At 45.1% G+C, this 17,008-nt stretch overlaps 1 protein-coding gene across 1 annotated transcript in view; it reads right to left on the reverse strand.

Annotated features, from left to right (window-relative positions):
* The window catches only part of LOC140468209 (intercellular adhesion molecule 1-like), a 79,197-nt gene that overhangs the window by 17,840 nt on the left and 44,349 nt on the right, over positions 1–17,008 (reverse strand). Inside the window, exons 5-7 of the mRNA XM_072564450.1 lie at positions 14,307–14,573; positions 2,690–3,004; positions 1,438–1,731 (exon numbers count right to left, since the gene is read on the reverse strand). Coding sequence (XP_072420551.1) covers positions 1,438–1,731; positions 2,690–3,004; positions 14,307–14,573 — 876 coding nt within the window. The remainder of the gene's footprint in view (positions 1–1,437; positions 1,732–2,689; positions 3,005–14,306; positions 14,574–17,008) is intronic.

The raw sequence follows: 17,008 nt of genomic DNA on the forward strand, positions 1-17,008 counted from the left end.
ACAAAGGCAGGCGGCACTCAGTGCTAATTACTCACTATCCACTTCACTGCTGTATCAGGGAGATATACACAGCCCCACAGTATCTTTCTGTGTTCCTTCAGTATTCCTGGTGTCCTGGTCAGCATACATCCCTGACCCAAATCCCCTGAAACTATTGAACTATTGATTCTGATAATTTCTTTTTGTAGAATCCTATAATCTCATTTATTTTCATTGTTCTCAAGATTTTGGAAGCACTGAAGGAGCCACATTTAACACCTATCCTCGGTGAGTTTACTGTAAGTGGTTCACTCCAGAGGATATGTGCAATCGAAACAATGGAACTGCTCATCAGTAATAATTCTCTCGCTCTGAAGTAATCCAAGATCTCCTGAGGGTGAGTAAGTGATTACATGAATGCAAAATTCTTCTTTAATTTGGTGCTCTGATCATTTGTGTTTGCAACTTTTGAAACTATATTCAGCATTATTGTAAAATATACACTGGCCAATTTCTTTACGGGTAACTGCTTCTCAGGAGGTTTCATTCTGCATGAAGGTTCTGTTTTGTCAGCAGCTGCTTTAATATTCCATGTCGTACAAGTACCTTCAACGATTCCATTGTCTAAAGGTGGATAGCAATATTTCCCCTGATATTTGTTGTTATGTGTGACCTACATGTTTCACTGACTACTCCTTGAAAATGTCTACAAAACCCCCAATCTTGCAGAGGGTCACGACCTGTTTCTTCCCACAAGCTGCCAATGCTGGAGGTACTCAGCAGTTCTAGGAGCAAGGATGCAGGGAAAGCAGACTTAATATTTCAAGTCCATTGACTGTTCACCACAACTCAAGAGTTTCTCCAGCATCTTCTGTTTATCATTTCAGCTTGTCAGGAACTTTGGTTGTTAGGGAACTTCAGTTACATGTAATTAATGACTTAGTGATCAATGATTTATTCATGGAAGAGGATGAAAACACCTTAACAGTTAGAGATTCTCTCTTTTCTTTTCATACACCATTTTCTTTTGTCAATCTGAAACCTCAGGTTTATAATCCAAGTGATAAGATCACTTGTTTAAACATTTAACATTCTCTTGTGATCCTGGAATACTAAGTGTGAGTAACACTCACCTATGAACAGCGCATACAATGTCAATCACATTGTCTCAGGATCTCGGAATACCTCGAGTCATGAAGACTTTCTCAGAATGCTTTTCATTGACAGAGGGTCATATAGAATATATGGCACAGAAACAGACCATTCCAACTAATCAGCCAATGTTTATGCTTTCCTCAACCAAGTGTCTGAGTATACAAACATTTCCACAAGCTTCCCAATTTGTCACTCAATGAAAAGGATTTTATTGCTGAAAGTGGTGGAAATGCTGACATGTTGTATTGTTGACAGTGATGAACATTGTCTGATTTTAAACTCCCCCATAACCAGAATTCTTACCATACACCTCAATGAAAGCACTAGTATTCTTTGAGGGAATTGATGGATATTTCTCAAAATCGGCCATACAGACGATTTCCATCAGACCAGATTCCTGTGGTGTCAATGCTGCTGTTATTCGGACAGTGTTGGAATTTGGCCTTGTGGATTCTGAGTTCAGTTCCACACCATCCTGAAACCATCTTACTCTCATCTTCTCAGCAGGATAGACATTTGAGACCTCACATGTTAATGTGACCTCTTGCTTCACTTCTTTGGGTCTTTTGTCCAGGATTCTCGGCTGATCCATGAAAGCTGTAATTCAGACAAGAAATTCACTTCATTTTAATTTGCTGCATTTTAATTCTGGTGTTTCAGTTTTAATAGACAGAGTGGGAAACTGAACAGTGTAGGTAATGGATAATACACCACTCCAGGAATATATCACATTCACTCATAGTCATAAAACTGGAGTTATCTACAGGAGCTCACCTCTTTTATTTTTAAATTAATTCTTGCTACTTTTCAGGCATTTCAAATGCTACATCTGTTTCATGTGTGCCAGTCACCCTGAGCAGTCCATAATAATGCACTCCTGATTCATCTTCACTGTGATCTTTACTCACCTCTGTCTATGACATCCTGGCTAAGGCTGGGACTTCAGTGTTCATATCCCAGGTGTAGATCTTTGTAGTTTTCTTTGCTCTCTCTTTATAACGAGGTTTTCTGAACTATTTATCACCCCCCTCTCCTCATCACTGAGTGATGTTTAAGGCAGCTAGGTGAAATTCCTTCAGAAATTCCTGTCACTGTCAGGAATCTGCTGGCTGCCATGTGGCAAAGCAAGAGGTGACTGCCTCAGCCACCCAGTGTTCCTGAAAGTGGAAGGAGCGCCCATCAATACACTTTAACCAATGGAATGTCTGGCAAGTCAGAACATTCTCCAACTTGAGCTCTCCACCTCGAAGAAGGAAAATCAAGAGATGTGGGAACGGGTAAGGACATGGGGCTACAGTCAAAGATTAGTTATTGAACAGCAGAGTAGGCTCAAGGAGCTAAATGGCATATTCCCACACCTGTTCCTTATGTTTATCTGCCTCGCAAAGATTTTATTGACTTTTTTGAACTAGATTTTGCACACTTTCTGGCAGGCTTAAAGATTTGTAGAACATTTACATATTGCTTCCCATTGCTTATTCTCAACAAGTTATGGATATTTAATCTTTGATATTGTCTCAACAAAGAAAGCATTTCTTGTGCAATTGGAACTTACCATAAGTTTGCAGAGTGACAGAAGAGTTTGTGATTGACTTTGTGGTGTTCGAGCCCAAGTCCACTTCAGCCAAGCAGGTGTACTCCTGTCCATCATCTGATTGACTCGCAATGAAATTGAAGACATTTCTCAACCTTTTATCTTCATCCGGAAGACCTGGTTCACTTGTGGAATATCTCTGGACAATCTCACTCCCTCTCAGCCATGTGAGAATGAGTTTGTTGTTTGGATAGACTCTTGGGCCAATGCACTCCAGACGATATGTTCTGTTAATCTCCAGCACTTCAGGGAGTACTGCAATGCTTATCTCTCGATCTATGAAAAATAGTTAACAGGATTCTTTGAAATAATAGGTCTGTGAAAACTCCAGTTCTACTCTTGTTTACTTTCAACATAATTATTTTTCATTCCATATATAAATAGTCCTTGTGTGCAGTAAAGTTTATCCCAGCCTGTGCCTGGCCCATCAAGCAGTGATCAAATTCTCTTTCATGCATCATGCTCTGCACTATGGCAAGAACATGGAGTTGGGATTCTGATTTAATAACAATGCGCACTGAAATGTGCACTGTTTTCAATAACAACATATAAAATTTTTGCTGAATCAAACCATAAAATGATACGACAAAGGAAGCAATTCTGTTGAGCAATCTTCTCCATTCCCTCCAATCGATTCTACTAACCAGTTCAAACCCCACACAGCTGTCAATTCTCCTTCTTCAACACGGTTCCAGTTCTCCAGCATATTTTTAGTCCAAGTGTTTATCATTCATCTTAATGTAACCTTAGGCCAGGAAATACATGAACTCCTGCAGCAACTCACCAAGCTCCTTCATGAGCTCCCCCCCCACCCCACATCTGTGGCCACTACCATCAGGAAGGGCAAGGGCAGCAGAAACATGGGAGCACCGTGACCTACAAGTTCCTCTCCAAGCCATTCAATATCCTGACTTGGAAACATATCACCGTTCCTTCAGTTTCACTGGGTGAAGATCCAAGAATTCAGGGTCTAACAGAACTGTGGTAGATGACAGTAGCTTAATAAAGTGGCTCACCATCAATTGCTGGGGCAATTAGGAATGGGCAAGATACTTCGGTCTTTATTCTAACTAGGAAATGAACAGAAAAAATAAATAATGTTCCGAAACAAAATGAGTAGATGGAGTTAAGATATAAATTAGCTGAAAGGAAGTTAAATAGCAGAACAGGAAGAAGGAATCTTGCCCTCTTCGATTCCTGTGCACCTGTCCATTGGGAAAAAGTGAGGACTGCAGATGCTGGAGATCAGAGCTGAAAATGTCTTGCTGGAAAAGCGCAGCTGGTCAGGCAGCATCCAGGGAACAGGAGAATCGGCGTTTCGGGCATGATCCCTATTTCAGGAATCCTGAAGAAGGGCTCATGCCCGAAATGTCGATTCTCCTGCGCCTTGGATGCTGCCTGACCTGCTGCGTTTTTCCAGCAACACATTTTCAGCTCTTGTCCATTGGGCCATTATACAAACTCTGGTTAGTTCTGCATCCTGTTCTAATCTCCACACTTTAGAAAAGATGTGAACGCCCTGGAGAGAATATAGAGGAAATCTACTGGAATGATTCCAGGAAGTTGAGCAGTCACAAGGGTTAGTTGAAAAAATTGAGCTTATCCTTGGAGCAAAGGGGATTGCGTGTAGATTTGATTGTGGCATACCAGATTAGTACTGGCTCTTGGGTATGTTAGACAAGGAAAAATCTCTGCATTAGCTGATGGTACAAGAATCAGACGTCACAGATTTCAGATTTCAGACCGGAAGTGCAGATTGAAAGCAGGGAAGAACTTTGATCTGCAGTGAGTGCTAATGACCTGGAACCCACTGCTCATGGGCATGGTGAAGTGAGAAAGATCAATATTTCCAAAGAAAATTGGATGGGAACTTGAAGGAAGTCAACCTGCAGGGTTTCAAGTTGGTGAGTGCTTTTTTGGAAGCTGGTGTGAACCAAATACTGTAGCACCATTCTTGTACATGACTCATGTCTATGACTTAGGATCAGGTAATTAGCATATTTTCTAATAGATCCAAATAAATGTTTTGAGTGTTTGTTTCATGGAAATTATGCTGTCAGCAAATCCTTGGTGTTATGGTATGGTGGTGAACCCTTCTGTTAATGAAACCAAACCCCCATAAAGCTCACCTCACCTCATAATCTGTTAAAATACGAGTGACAGAGAACTCTCAAGTCCCACTATTTAAAGAAAATAATCTCAATTTATTCTTTAACTCAAAAAGTGAACATTAAACAAGTATTCACAACTCCATGCCACCTTTCTCTTAACTGTTTATTACCTGCCTCCAACTCTCTAACAATATGCTGTTCCAATGAGATACTTATAAAATTATATCAACTTAATTACAAAACCACACAGTGTCTGTCATCTTCTGTGACTTCACTCCTCTAGCTGCTGATCTCCCGAGGTTGTCTTTTTTTCTTTTTACTGTATGTTTCACTTGAAAAGGTACCTTTGATAGGCAGTGTTTCCTAATTTCTTGGGTCTCTCTTGATGGCAGTTGCTCTCTCTGCAGTTTTCAAAATGTCTGCATTTTTATATCTCTAACATCTGATCATCTCATTGGATCAATGTTGGCAAAACAATAAATTCAAGCTCAATTGGGTTTTAGTATCCTGGGGCATAATTTAAGCTGATTGGTTGCATTCGAATTGTTGTTAAATCAGCAACCAAAACTCAGGTATCCATTTCACAGCCAAATGTTCCATATTTTCAATTTTCCAGTGCACTCTGGGACTGCCAGCTCGTCATATGACAAGTGCTTGTAAACTCTCAGTTCAGAACAGCAAACCAAATGCAGCTTTAACTTTGAATTGTCTTTCTGTATTGATTGTGTGGGTGAAGAAGACATCAGTTTAGTTTCATTTTTAAGTTCTGTGAGTGGCAGTGAGTAGTTTTTTTTACAAATGGGCTGTTGCCTGAAATAAGGTAAAAACAATGACGGCAGACGCTGGAAACCAGATTCTGGATTAGTGGTGCTGGAAGAGGACAGCAGTTCAGGCAGCATCCAAGTAGCTTCGAAATCGACGTTTCTGGCAAAAACCCTTCATCAGGAATAAAGGCAGTGAGCCTGAAGCGTGGAGAGATAAGCTGGAGGAGGGTGGGGGTGGGGAGAAAGTAGCGTAGAGTACAATAGGTGAGTGGGGGAGGGGATGAAGGTGATAGGTCAGGGAGGAGTGGGTGGAGTGGATAGGTGGAAAAGGAGATAGGCAGGTCGGACAAGTCCGGACAAGTCAAGGAGACAGTGCTGAGCTGGAAGTTTGGAACTAGGGTGAGGTGGGGGAAGGGGAAATGAGGAAACTGTTGAAGTCCACATTGATGCCCTGGGGGTGAAGTGTTCTGAGGCGGAAGATGAGGTGTTCTTCCTCCAGGCGTCTGGTGGTGAGGGAGCGGCGGTGAAGGAGGCCCAGGACCTCTCTGTCCTCGGCAGAGTGGGAGGGGGAGTTGAATGTTGGGCCACGGGGCGATTTGGTTGATTGGTGCAGGTGCCCCAGAGATGTTCCCTAAAGCGCTCTGCTAGGAGGCGCCCAGTCTCCCCAATGTAGAGGAGACCGCATCGGGAGCAACGGATACAATAAATGTTAGTTTCAGGTTCCAGCATCTTTGTTTTATTATCTTGAATGGATAGGTTGTTGTGACCCACTTGGACAGCTGTGGAGGAATCAATCAGAGATTTATCATCAGACTGGTGAGTTTTGGCATTCATAGTTGGTTGCAATTGTATAATCAGCCAAATCTCACTTTACCCTGTGCTTTGGTGCTGTGTTTGACTAAAGTTAAACACTAGGAGAAAGTGAGGACTGCAGATGCTGGAGATCAGAGCTGGAAAATGTGTTGCTGGAAAAGTGCAGCAGGTCAGGCAGCATCCAAGGAGCACTACCATTTATTATGACCATGGCTGATCATCCTTAATCAGTATCTTGTTCCAGCCTTATCTCCATAACCCTTGATTCCACTATCTTTACTCTTTCTTAAATGAATCCAGAGACTGGGCCTCCACTGGGGCAGAGCATTCCACACACCCACCACTCTCTGGGTGAAGAAGTTTCTCCTCATCTCTGTCCTAAATGGTCTACCCCGTATTTTTAAGCTGTATCCTCTGGTTCGGGACTCACCCATCAGCGGAAACATGTTTCCTGCCTCCAGAGTGTCCAGTCCTTTAATAATCTTATATGTCTCAATCAGATCCCCTCTCAGTCTTCTAAACTCAAGGGTATACAAGCCCAGTCGCTTCAGTCTTTCAGTGTAAAGTAATCCTGCCATTCCAGGAATTGACCTCGTGAATCTACACTGCACTCCCTCAATAGCCAGAATGACTTTTCTCAAATTTGGAGACCAGAACTACACACAGTACTCCAGGTGTGGTCTCACCAGGGCCCTGTACAGCTGCAGAAGCACCTCTTTGCTTCTATACTCAATTCCTCTTGTTATGAAGGCCAGCATGCTATTAGCTTTCTTCACAACCTGCTGTACCTGCATGCTTGCTTTCATTGACTGATGTACAAGAACACCTAGATCTCATTGTACTGCTCCTTTAACTAACTTGACTCCATTTATGTGGTAATCTGCCTCCCTGTTCTTGCCACCAAAGTGGATAACCACACATTTATCCACATTAAACTGCATCTGCCATGCATTGGTCCACTCACCTAACTTGTCCAGGTCACCCTGTAATCTCCTAACGTCCTCCTCACATTTCACCGTGCCACCCAGCTTTGCATCATCAGCAAATTTGCTAATATTACTTTTAATATCTTCATCTAAATCATTAATGTATATTGTAAACAGATGTGGTCCCAGCACCGAACCTTGTGGTACCCAACTGGTCACTGCCTGCAATCCTGAAAGGCAGGCGTTTATCACTACTCTTTGCTTCCTGTCAGTCAGCCAATTTTCAATCCAAGTCAGTATTTTGCCCTCTATTTTATGTGCCCTAATTTTGCTCACTAACCTCCTATGTGGGACTTTATCAAAAGCTTTCTGAAAATCCAGGTACATTACATCCACTGGCTCTCCCTTGTCCATCTTCATAGTTGCATCCTCAAAAAATTCCAGAAGATTAGTCAAGCATGATTTCCTCTTTGTAAATCCATGCTGACTCTGATCTATCCTGTCACTGCCATCCAAGAGAGTCGTAATTTCATCTTTTATAACTAACTCCAGCATCTTTCCACCACTGACGTCAGGCTAACTGGTTTATAATTCCCTACTTTCTCTCTCCCTCCCTTCTGGAAAAGTGGGACAACATTAGCCACCCTCCAATCCACAGGAACTGATTCTGAATCTATAGAACATTGGAAAATGATCACCAACGCATCCACGATTTCTGGAGTCACCTCCTTATGTACCCTGGGATGCAGACTATCAGGTCCCGGGGACTTATCAGCCTTCATACTTAACAGTTTAACCAACACCATTTCCTGCCTAATATTAATTCCCTACAGTTCATCCATTACCCTAGGTCCTTCAGCCACTATTACATCTGGGAGATTGCTTATGTCTTCCCCAGAGAAGACAGATCCAAAGTACCTATTCAATTCTTCTGCCATTTCCTTGTTCCCCATAATAAATTCACCCATTCCTGTCTTCAAGGGCCCAAATTTAGTCTTGACCTTTTTTTTCTTTTCACATACCTAAAAAAGCTTTTACTATTCTCCTTTATATATTTGGAGAGTTTACCTGCGTACCTCATTTTTTTCTCTGCGTATTGCCTTTTTAGTGATCCTCTGTTGCTCTTTAAGTGTTTCTCAGTCCTCCGGCTTCCTGCTCATCTTTGCTACATTATACTTCTCTTTTATCTTTATACAGTCCATAACTTCCCTCATCAGCTACGGCCAACCCTGCCTCCCATTTGGATCTTTCTTCCTCTTTGAAATGAACCAATCCTGCGCCTTCTGTATTATATCCAGAAATTCCTGCCATTGTTGTTCCACTGTCATCCCTGCCAGCTCCTCCCTCATAGATCCATGGTTCCCTTTGTTTAACTGCAATACTGACACTCCTAATTCTCCCTTCTCCCTCTCAAATTGCAGATTAAAACTTATCATATTGTGGTCACTGCCTCCAAATGGATCCTTTACTTCAGGTTCCCTGATCAAATCCAGTTCATTGCACAACACCAGATCCGGAATTGCCCTCTCCCTGGTAGGCTCCAGTACAAGCTGTGCTAATAATCCATCTTGGAGGCACTTCACAAACTCCCTTTCTTGGGGTCCAGTACCATCCTGATCCTCCCGGTCTACCTGCCTTTTGAATTCCCCCAGAACAACTGTAGGAATACCTTTGCAACAGGCCAATATCAACTCCTTATCCAACTTACATTCTACATCCAAACTACTGTTTGGGGGCCTGTAGATAACTCCCATTAGGGTCTTTCTACCCTTAGAATCTCTCAGCTCTATCCATATTGACTCGACATCTCCTGATTCTATGTTGAGCAAAAAATGCTGCTGATCACCAAAGGTCAGACAGCATCCATGGAAAGAACAAGGTAAAACCAAGGACTGCAGATGCTGGAAACCAGAGTCTAGATTAGAGTGGTGCTGGAAAAGCACAGCAGGTCAGGCAGCATCCAAGGAGCAGGAAAATCGATGTTTCAGGCAAAAACCCTTCATCAGGAATAGAGGCAGGGAACCTCCAGGGTGGAGAGATAAATGGGAAGAGGGTGGGGCTGGGGAGAAGGTAGCATAGTGTACAATAGGTGAATGGGGGTGGGGATGGAGGTGATAGGTCAGAGAGGAGGGTGAAGTGGATTGGTGGAAAGGAAGATAGGCAGGACAAGTCATAGGGACATTGCTGAGTTGGAAGTTTGGAGCTGGGGTGTGATGGGGGAAGGGGAAATGAGGAAACTGTTGAAGTCCACATTGATGCCCTGGGGTTGAAGTGTTCCGAGGCGGAAGATGAGGCCTTCTTCCTCCAGGCGTCAGGTGGTGAGGGAGCGGCGGTGAAGGAGGCCCAGGACCTCCATGTCCTCGGCAGAGTGGGAGGGGGAGTTGAAATGTTGGGCCACGGGGCGTTGTGATTGATTGGTGCGGGTGTCCCAGAGATGTTCCCTAAAGCGCTCTGCTAGGAGGCGCCCAGTCTCCCCAATGTAGAGGAGACCGCATCGGGAGCAATGGATACAATAAATGATATTAGTGGATGTGCAGGTGAAACTTTGATGGATGTGGAAGGCTCCTTTAGGGCCTTGGATAGAGGTGAGGGAGGAGGTGTGGGCACAGGTTTTACAGTTCCTGCGGTGGCAGGGGAAAGTGCCAGAATGGGAGGGTGGGTCGTAGGGGGGTGTGGACCTGACCAGGTAGTCACGGAGGGAACGGTCTTTGTGGAAGGCAGAAAAGGGTTGGGAGGGAAATATATCCCTGGTGGTGGGGTCCGTTTGGAGGTGGTGGAAATGTTGGTGGATGATGTGGTTTATGCGAAGGTTTGTAGGGTGGAAGGTGAGCACCAGGGGCGTTCTGTCCTTGTTACGGTTGGAGGGGTGGGGTCTGAGGGCGGAGGTGCGGGATGTGGACGAGATGCGTTGGAGGGCATCTTTAACCACGTGGGAAGGGAAATTGCGGTCTCTAAAGAAGGAGGCCATCTGGTGTGTCCTGTGGTGGAACTGGTCCTCCTGGGAGCAGATACGGCGGAGGTGGAGGAATTGGGAATATGGGATGGCATTTTTGCAGGAGATAGGGTGGGAAGAGGTGTAATCCAGGTAGCTGTGGGAGTTGGTGGGTTTGTAAAAACTGTCAGTGTCAAGTCGGTCGTCATTAATGGAGATGGAGAGGACCAGGAAGGGGAGGGAGGTGTCAGAGATGGTCCAGGTAAATTTAAGGTCAGGGTGGAATGTGTTGGTGAAAGTGATGAATTGCTCAACCTCCTCGCGGGAGCACGAGGTGGCGCCAATGCAGTCATCAATGTAGCGGAGGAAGAGGTGGGGAGTGGTGCCGGTGTAACTATGGAAGATGGACTGTTCTACGTTGCCAACAAAGAGACAGGCATAGCTGGGGCCCATACGTGTGCCCATGGCTACGCCTTTGGTCTGGAGGAAGTGAGAGGATTCGAAGGAGAAATTGTTGAGGGTGAGGACCAGTTCAGCCAAATGAATGAGAGTGTCAGTGGAAGGGTACTGTTGGGGACGTCTGGAGAGGAAAAAACGGAGGGCTTGGAGGCCCTGGTCATGGCGAATGGAGGTGTAGAGGGATTGGATATCCATGGTGAAGATAAGGCGTTGGGGGCCAGGGAAACGGAAGTCTTGGAGGAGGTGGAGGGCGTGGGTGGTGTCTCGAACGTATGTGGGGAGTTCCTGGACTAGGGGGGATAGGACAGTGTCAAGGTAGGTAGAGATGAGTTCAGTGGGGCAGGAGCACGCTGAGACAATGGATCGGCCAGGGTGGTCAGGCTTGTGGATCTTGGGAAGGAGGTAGAACCAGGCAGTGCGGGGTTCCCGGACTATGAGGTTGGAAGCTGTGGGTGGGAGATCTCCTGAGGTGATGAGGTTCTGTATGCTCTGGGAGATGATGGTTTGGTGATGGGGGGTGGGGTCATGATCGAGGGGGGGGGGGGGTAGTAGGAGGAGGTGTCTTCGAGTTGGCGTCTGGCTTCAGCGGTGTAGAGGTCAGTGCATCAGACTACCACCGTGCCCCCTTTATCCGCTGGCTTGATGGTGAGGTCGAGATTGGAGAAGAGAGAGTGGAGGGCAGTGCGTTGTTCGGGTGAGAGTTTGGAGTGGGGGAGCAGGGTTGACAGGTTGAGGCGGTAGTTGGAAATCAAGATGTCGAGGGCAGGTAACTCCTCCTCCCACTCTGCCGAGGACATGGAGGTCCTGGGCCTCCTTCACCGCCGCTCCCTCACCACCAGACGCCTGGAGGAAGAACGCCTCATCTTCCGCCTCAGAACACTTCAACCCCAGGACATCAATGTGGAATTCACCAGTTTCCTCATTTCCCCTTTCCCCACCACACCCCAGCTCCAAACTTCCAACTCAGCAATGTCCCTATGACTTGTCCTGCCTATCTTCCTTTCCACCAATCCACTTCACCCTCCTCTCTGACCTATCACCTCCATCCCCACCCCCATTCACCTATTGTACTCTTTGCTACCTTCTCCCTAGTCCCACCACCTCCCCCCCCCCCCCCCCAATTTATCTCTCCATCCTGGAGGCTTCCTGCCTCTATTCCTGATGAAGGGTTTTTGCCTGAAATGTCGATTTTCCTGCTCCTTGGATGCTGCCTCACCAACTGTGCTTTTCCAGCACCACTCTGATCCAGACCCATGGAGAGAAAAACAAGCTAACATTATGAGATTAGATGACTCTTCATCAAAACTGAAGTGAAGTGTGGAGAGGGCAGCATTTATGTGCAGGGGATGGGTTGGAGTGCTGGGGGAGAAAGGGTGTTGGTAGTTCAGATTAAGTGATTGGAATGTGAGAAAGGCAGAAGGATGGGGTGTTTAACTGCCAGGCCCACTGCGCGGGAGGGGAGGGGAGGGGAGAGAGTGACAGAGAATGTAATCAGCAAAACTAAAAGAAAGGAAAGGAATGGGTTCACAATTTGAAGGTGCTACATTCAATACTGAACCTGAAAGAACTGCTGTAAATCTGAAACAAAAACAGGTGCTGGAAAAGCAAGGTAAGATCAAAGGAAGAAGGCCAATGGCATTCTCTGCTCCTCCAGGGCAAGTGCCACACTCTTCTCTCTGCTCCTTCACACTCACTCTATCTCTGCTATAGCACACACCTTCCTCCAAGGCTCATGCTCTGCCACTCTCTCGGTTACTTGCAACAACCTCCCTCACTCTCTCTCAGTTCCAATCTTCCAGACTATGCATTTCTGTCATGCTACTCACTTCATCGGGACACCGCACCTCCTTTTGACACCTCACCCCCTCCACAATACCCCACAATACCAGCACAAATAGTCGTGTGACCTGATTTCATCTGTCACATGGTGCCGAAATGGGACTGACATAGCGCATTGCCAAACAGCAAGATGTGTGTCCCTTGGCTGAGGGCTGCTGACCAGCAAATCAAACTGCCTGATTGTGTGACTGCTGTAATTGCCACTGAAAGGCAGGCCAAGTCGTAGATGCTGTGACCATGTAGACAGACATGAAGTGAGTGAGCACTAAATGAGCAAGTGAGCAGCCCTGAGACACAACCTGGTCCAGCCTATCAGCTGGGTGCCTCCGAGTGTCCCTGCTACAGCTTTTCAATGTCAGTACGTTCTGCTATGCAAATCTGAACTTCATGGGCTGCCTGATAGTGTATCAGAGAGGTGCCTGTCTCCTGTCTCCATCCTGAGTCTGCTGGTTACCTGTTCCTTCTTCAAGCTGTGGGGTGACCACATCTAAAAAGTGCCTTTCACATTATTCCAATCTTGTGGAAGCACTATTGTGCTTCTAGCTGACTCTCAAACTCTCAAACTCAATATTTAAACTGTTCCTTGTGGATGTGGACAGTGGTGTCTCATACTTTCCACCCTACTGCAAGCTGTACAACACATGGGACAGAGCTCCCCTGCTACACCTTCGGTTAACAATCAGAGAGAACAGGGTGGCACTTACACTGACAGTGGGAAGAAGGTTATCGACCTTCTCACTACATTGCTGTGTACCCCTGCAGGTGCCAGAGAGCTACTTTAACCTGGGTGACAGTCTTGCTCCAGGCTGGTATGGTCCGGTGCCATAGTCTCCACTACTGGTCAGGGGGGTAAAGGAAATCCTCCCATTGTACCACCCCTCCCAACAGCACCTCCAGGTCCTTGCCTCCACAGTGCATGCCAATGTCTGCCTGTCTGCTAAGGCCAGGACAAATATCAGGAACCAGGCAAGGCAGCTCCAGACTTACTGAGTTTGTCCAGGTGCACAAAGGGCTTTTAAAGATGGCAAGGAGAAAGTGAGGACTGCAGATGCTGGAGATCAGAGCTGAAAAGTGTAACACAGGAAAAGCACAGCAGGTCAGGCAGCATCTGAGGAGCAGGAGAGTCAAAGTTTTGGGCATAAGCCCTTCATCAGAAAAATTCACCAGGTCTCATGGCAAATAAAAACCTCAAAAAGCACAACACAACTTGCACAGAGCTAAAAGTACGTACAGTTCACTCCCATATGTTTCTACAGGTTAACGGTTATAGGAAATAAAATTTGTCACAATAAGAGTAGCAAGACCCTTCCATTCAATGTCTCACAAACCATTCGGGTTCACTCACTAATGTCCTTCATGAAGAAAATCTGCCATTTTACCTGATCTGGCCTGTGTGTGACTCCACACCCACAGTTTTGTGGTTCACTTATATTTTACCTCTGAAGTGGCCTCTCAAGGAACTCAGTTCAAGGGCAATTATGCAAGGGCAACAAATACTGGCTGAGCCAGTAATGCCCTCATCCAATGAAGGAACATTAAAACCAGGTGACTGTCAACCTGTGCAGGTGCTGAGTACGAACCCAGTTCGTATCAATGCAGTTCAGTATCTCAGCTCACATGCTGCAGCACCTGGTTGCAAATCATGGAAACTTCTTACAGTCTAAACTATTCCACACCACCTTTTACCTACTTTATGTTTCCTATACAAATATGGAAATGAGAGTTTTCACTTACTGTACACTGTGACATTCGCTGTTTTCTCCTTCAGCTCAGAGATACACATCACAGAACATGCTGGTGTTAAATCCCACTGCTGGACACTTGGGAAATAGTCCTTGTACCAAGTACTGCCCTTTGTTCTAATGAAATTTACTCCTGCTTTATGTTCCATATTTATTGTTGGTTTTGGACATGTTGTGCTGCAGTTCATCTCGATGGAACCTCCAAATTCCACGGCTGTGGGGTTTACATCGATTGAAACTTCCAATCCAGTTACAGTGGCTGCCAAGGAAACAAATCACAGTAAATACTGAGACATACAACCCCATTTGAGTCAAGATCATTGGAGCTGATGTGAAACCAGCCCAGTAAGTAGGCTTCTTTTAAAACAAGACACCTATTTTACGCAAATAACAGGGGCTTAGAAATTTACTGTATAGAAGGAAACCAATTGACCCATCAAATCTCTACCAGCTATAAAGTGCTACCTGACCTAATATGTAGCCTCAAAGATTACAACACATCCAGTGAATATCCAAATATTGAGAATATCTTTTCATGGGATACAGGCATCACTGACAAGACCAGCGTTTGTTGCCCATCCCTAACTGTCCTTGAACGAGTGGCTTGCTCAGCCACCACCCAGGGCAGTTGTGAGTCATCCCCATTGTTGCAGGGTGCGAGTGGCTTGTAGTTTGGAATGATGTGTCAATCCGCTAAAGGACAATAATGAATCAGATGGGATTTTGTAACAGTTAATGATAGTCTGATTGTCATCATCATTAAAGCTGTACTTCCAATTTGGGATTTTGCTGATTGAATTTAAATTCCATTGGTTTCCACAGGGAGATTAGAATCCACATCCAATCAAGGGTAGCATGGTGACTCAGTGGTTAATACTGTTGCCTCACAGCACAGGGATCCAGGTTTGATTCCCACCTCAGGTGACTATGTGGAGTTTGCACATTCTCCCCATGTCTGCATGGGTTTCCTCCGGGTGCTCCGGTTTCCTCCCACAATCCAAAGATGTGCAGGTCAGGTGAGTTGGCCATGCTAACTAAATTGCCCATGGTCTTAGATGCATTAGTCAGGGGTAAATATAGGGTATGCGTCTGAGTGGGTTACTCTTCGGAGGGTCAGTGTGGACTTGTTGGGCCAAAGGGCCTGGTTCCACACTGTCGGGAATATAATCTAATCCCAAGAACAGTGGCTGTCAGGATTACTCAGCTGATGACAACACCACTTCACAAACATTTCCCCTTCTGCCTCTACCCAGTAAATTCCAGACCCCACCAGCCCCACCTGGTGAAAATCTTTCTATACAACTCCCCTTTAATCCTTTCACAAATTATATATCTATTCCCCTCATTACTAACTTCTGTTAAGCGAAATAGATTCTTCCTATCCAATATAAAGGGCCCCTCATAATAAGGGGCACCTCAAATACATTTCCTTTCAGCCTCTCTGCTCCAAAGAAAATCATCCCAGCTTATCCGATATCTCTTCATATTTACAGTTCTCCGTCTTGACAACTCCCTGTAACACCTCTCTGAACACTCTTGAGTGCTATCACATCTTTCTCAAAGTGGCAGATGTGGGTACTGCAGATGCTGGAGATCAGAGTCAAAGTTAGAGTGCTGCTGGAATCCTGATGAAGGGCTTTTGCCCAAAACGTCGATTTTCCTTCTCCTCATGATACTGCCTGACTGTTGTGCTTTTCCAGCACCACTCTAATCTTGACTCACTGGATTAATTGTTTAGTGATAATACCACTAGACCATCATCTCCTCTAAAGGTCTCACTGTTCCTCTAGAATTCTCTGTATTCTTTCTACAGGAATAGTGCCAGAAGACTGGAGGATACCAAATGTTGTTCCCTTGTTCAAGAAAGGGAGTAGAGACAACCCTGGTAATTGTAGACCAAGTAAAAATCACACAACACCAGGTTATAGTCCAACAAGTTTATTTGGAAGCACTAGCATTTGGAGTGCTGCTCCTTCATCAGGTAGGAGCGGTGCTCTGAAATCTAGTGCTTCCAAATAAACCTGTTGGACTATAACCTGGTGTTGTGTGATTTTTAGATTGTACACCCCAGTTCAACACCAGCACTCCAAATCAATTATAGACCAGTGAGCCTTACTTCAGTTGTGAGTAAAGTGTTGGAAAGGGTTATAAGAGATAGGATTTATTATCATCTAGAAAGGAATAAGTTGATTAGGGATAGTCAACATGGTTTTGTGAAGGGTAGATTGTGCCTGATAAACCTTATTGAATTCTTTGAGAAGGTGACCAAACAGGTGGATGAGGGTAAAGTGGTTGATGTGGTGTAAATGGATTCAGTAAAGTCTTTGGTAAGGTTTCTCACAGCAGGCTATTGCACAAAATACAGAGGCACGGGATTGAGGGTGATTTAGCCATATTGAACAGAAATTGGCCACCTGAAAGAAGACAGAAGATGGTGGTTGATGGGAAATGTTCATCCTGGAGTTCAGTTACTAGTGGTGTACCACAAGGGTCCACTGTGTTGGGTCCACTGCTGTTTGTCATTTTTATGAACGATCTGGATGAGGGTTTAGAGGATGGGTTAGTAAATTTACAGAAAACACTAAGGTCGGTAGAATTGTGGATAGTGCCGAAGGATGTTGTAGGTTACAGAGGGATATAGATAAGCTGCAGAGCTGGGCTGAGAGGGGGCAAATGGAGTTTAATGAGGAAAAG

The sequence above is a fragment of the Chiloscyllium punctatum genome, chromosome 46, assembly GCF_047496795.1.
Source record: "Chiloscyllium punctatum isolate Juve2018m chromosome 46, sChiPun1.3, whole genome shotgun sequence".
In the NCBI taxonomy this organism is placed as follows: Eukaryota; Metazoa; Chordata; class Chondrichthyes; order Orectolobiformes; family Hemiscylliidae; genus Chiloscyllium; species Chiloscyllium punctatum.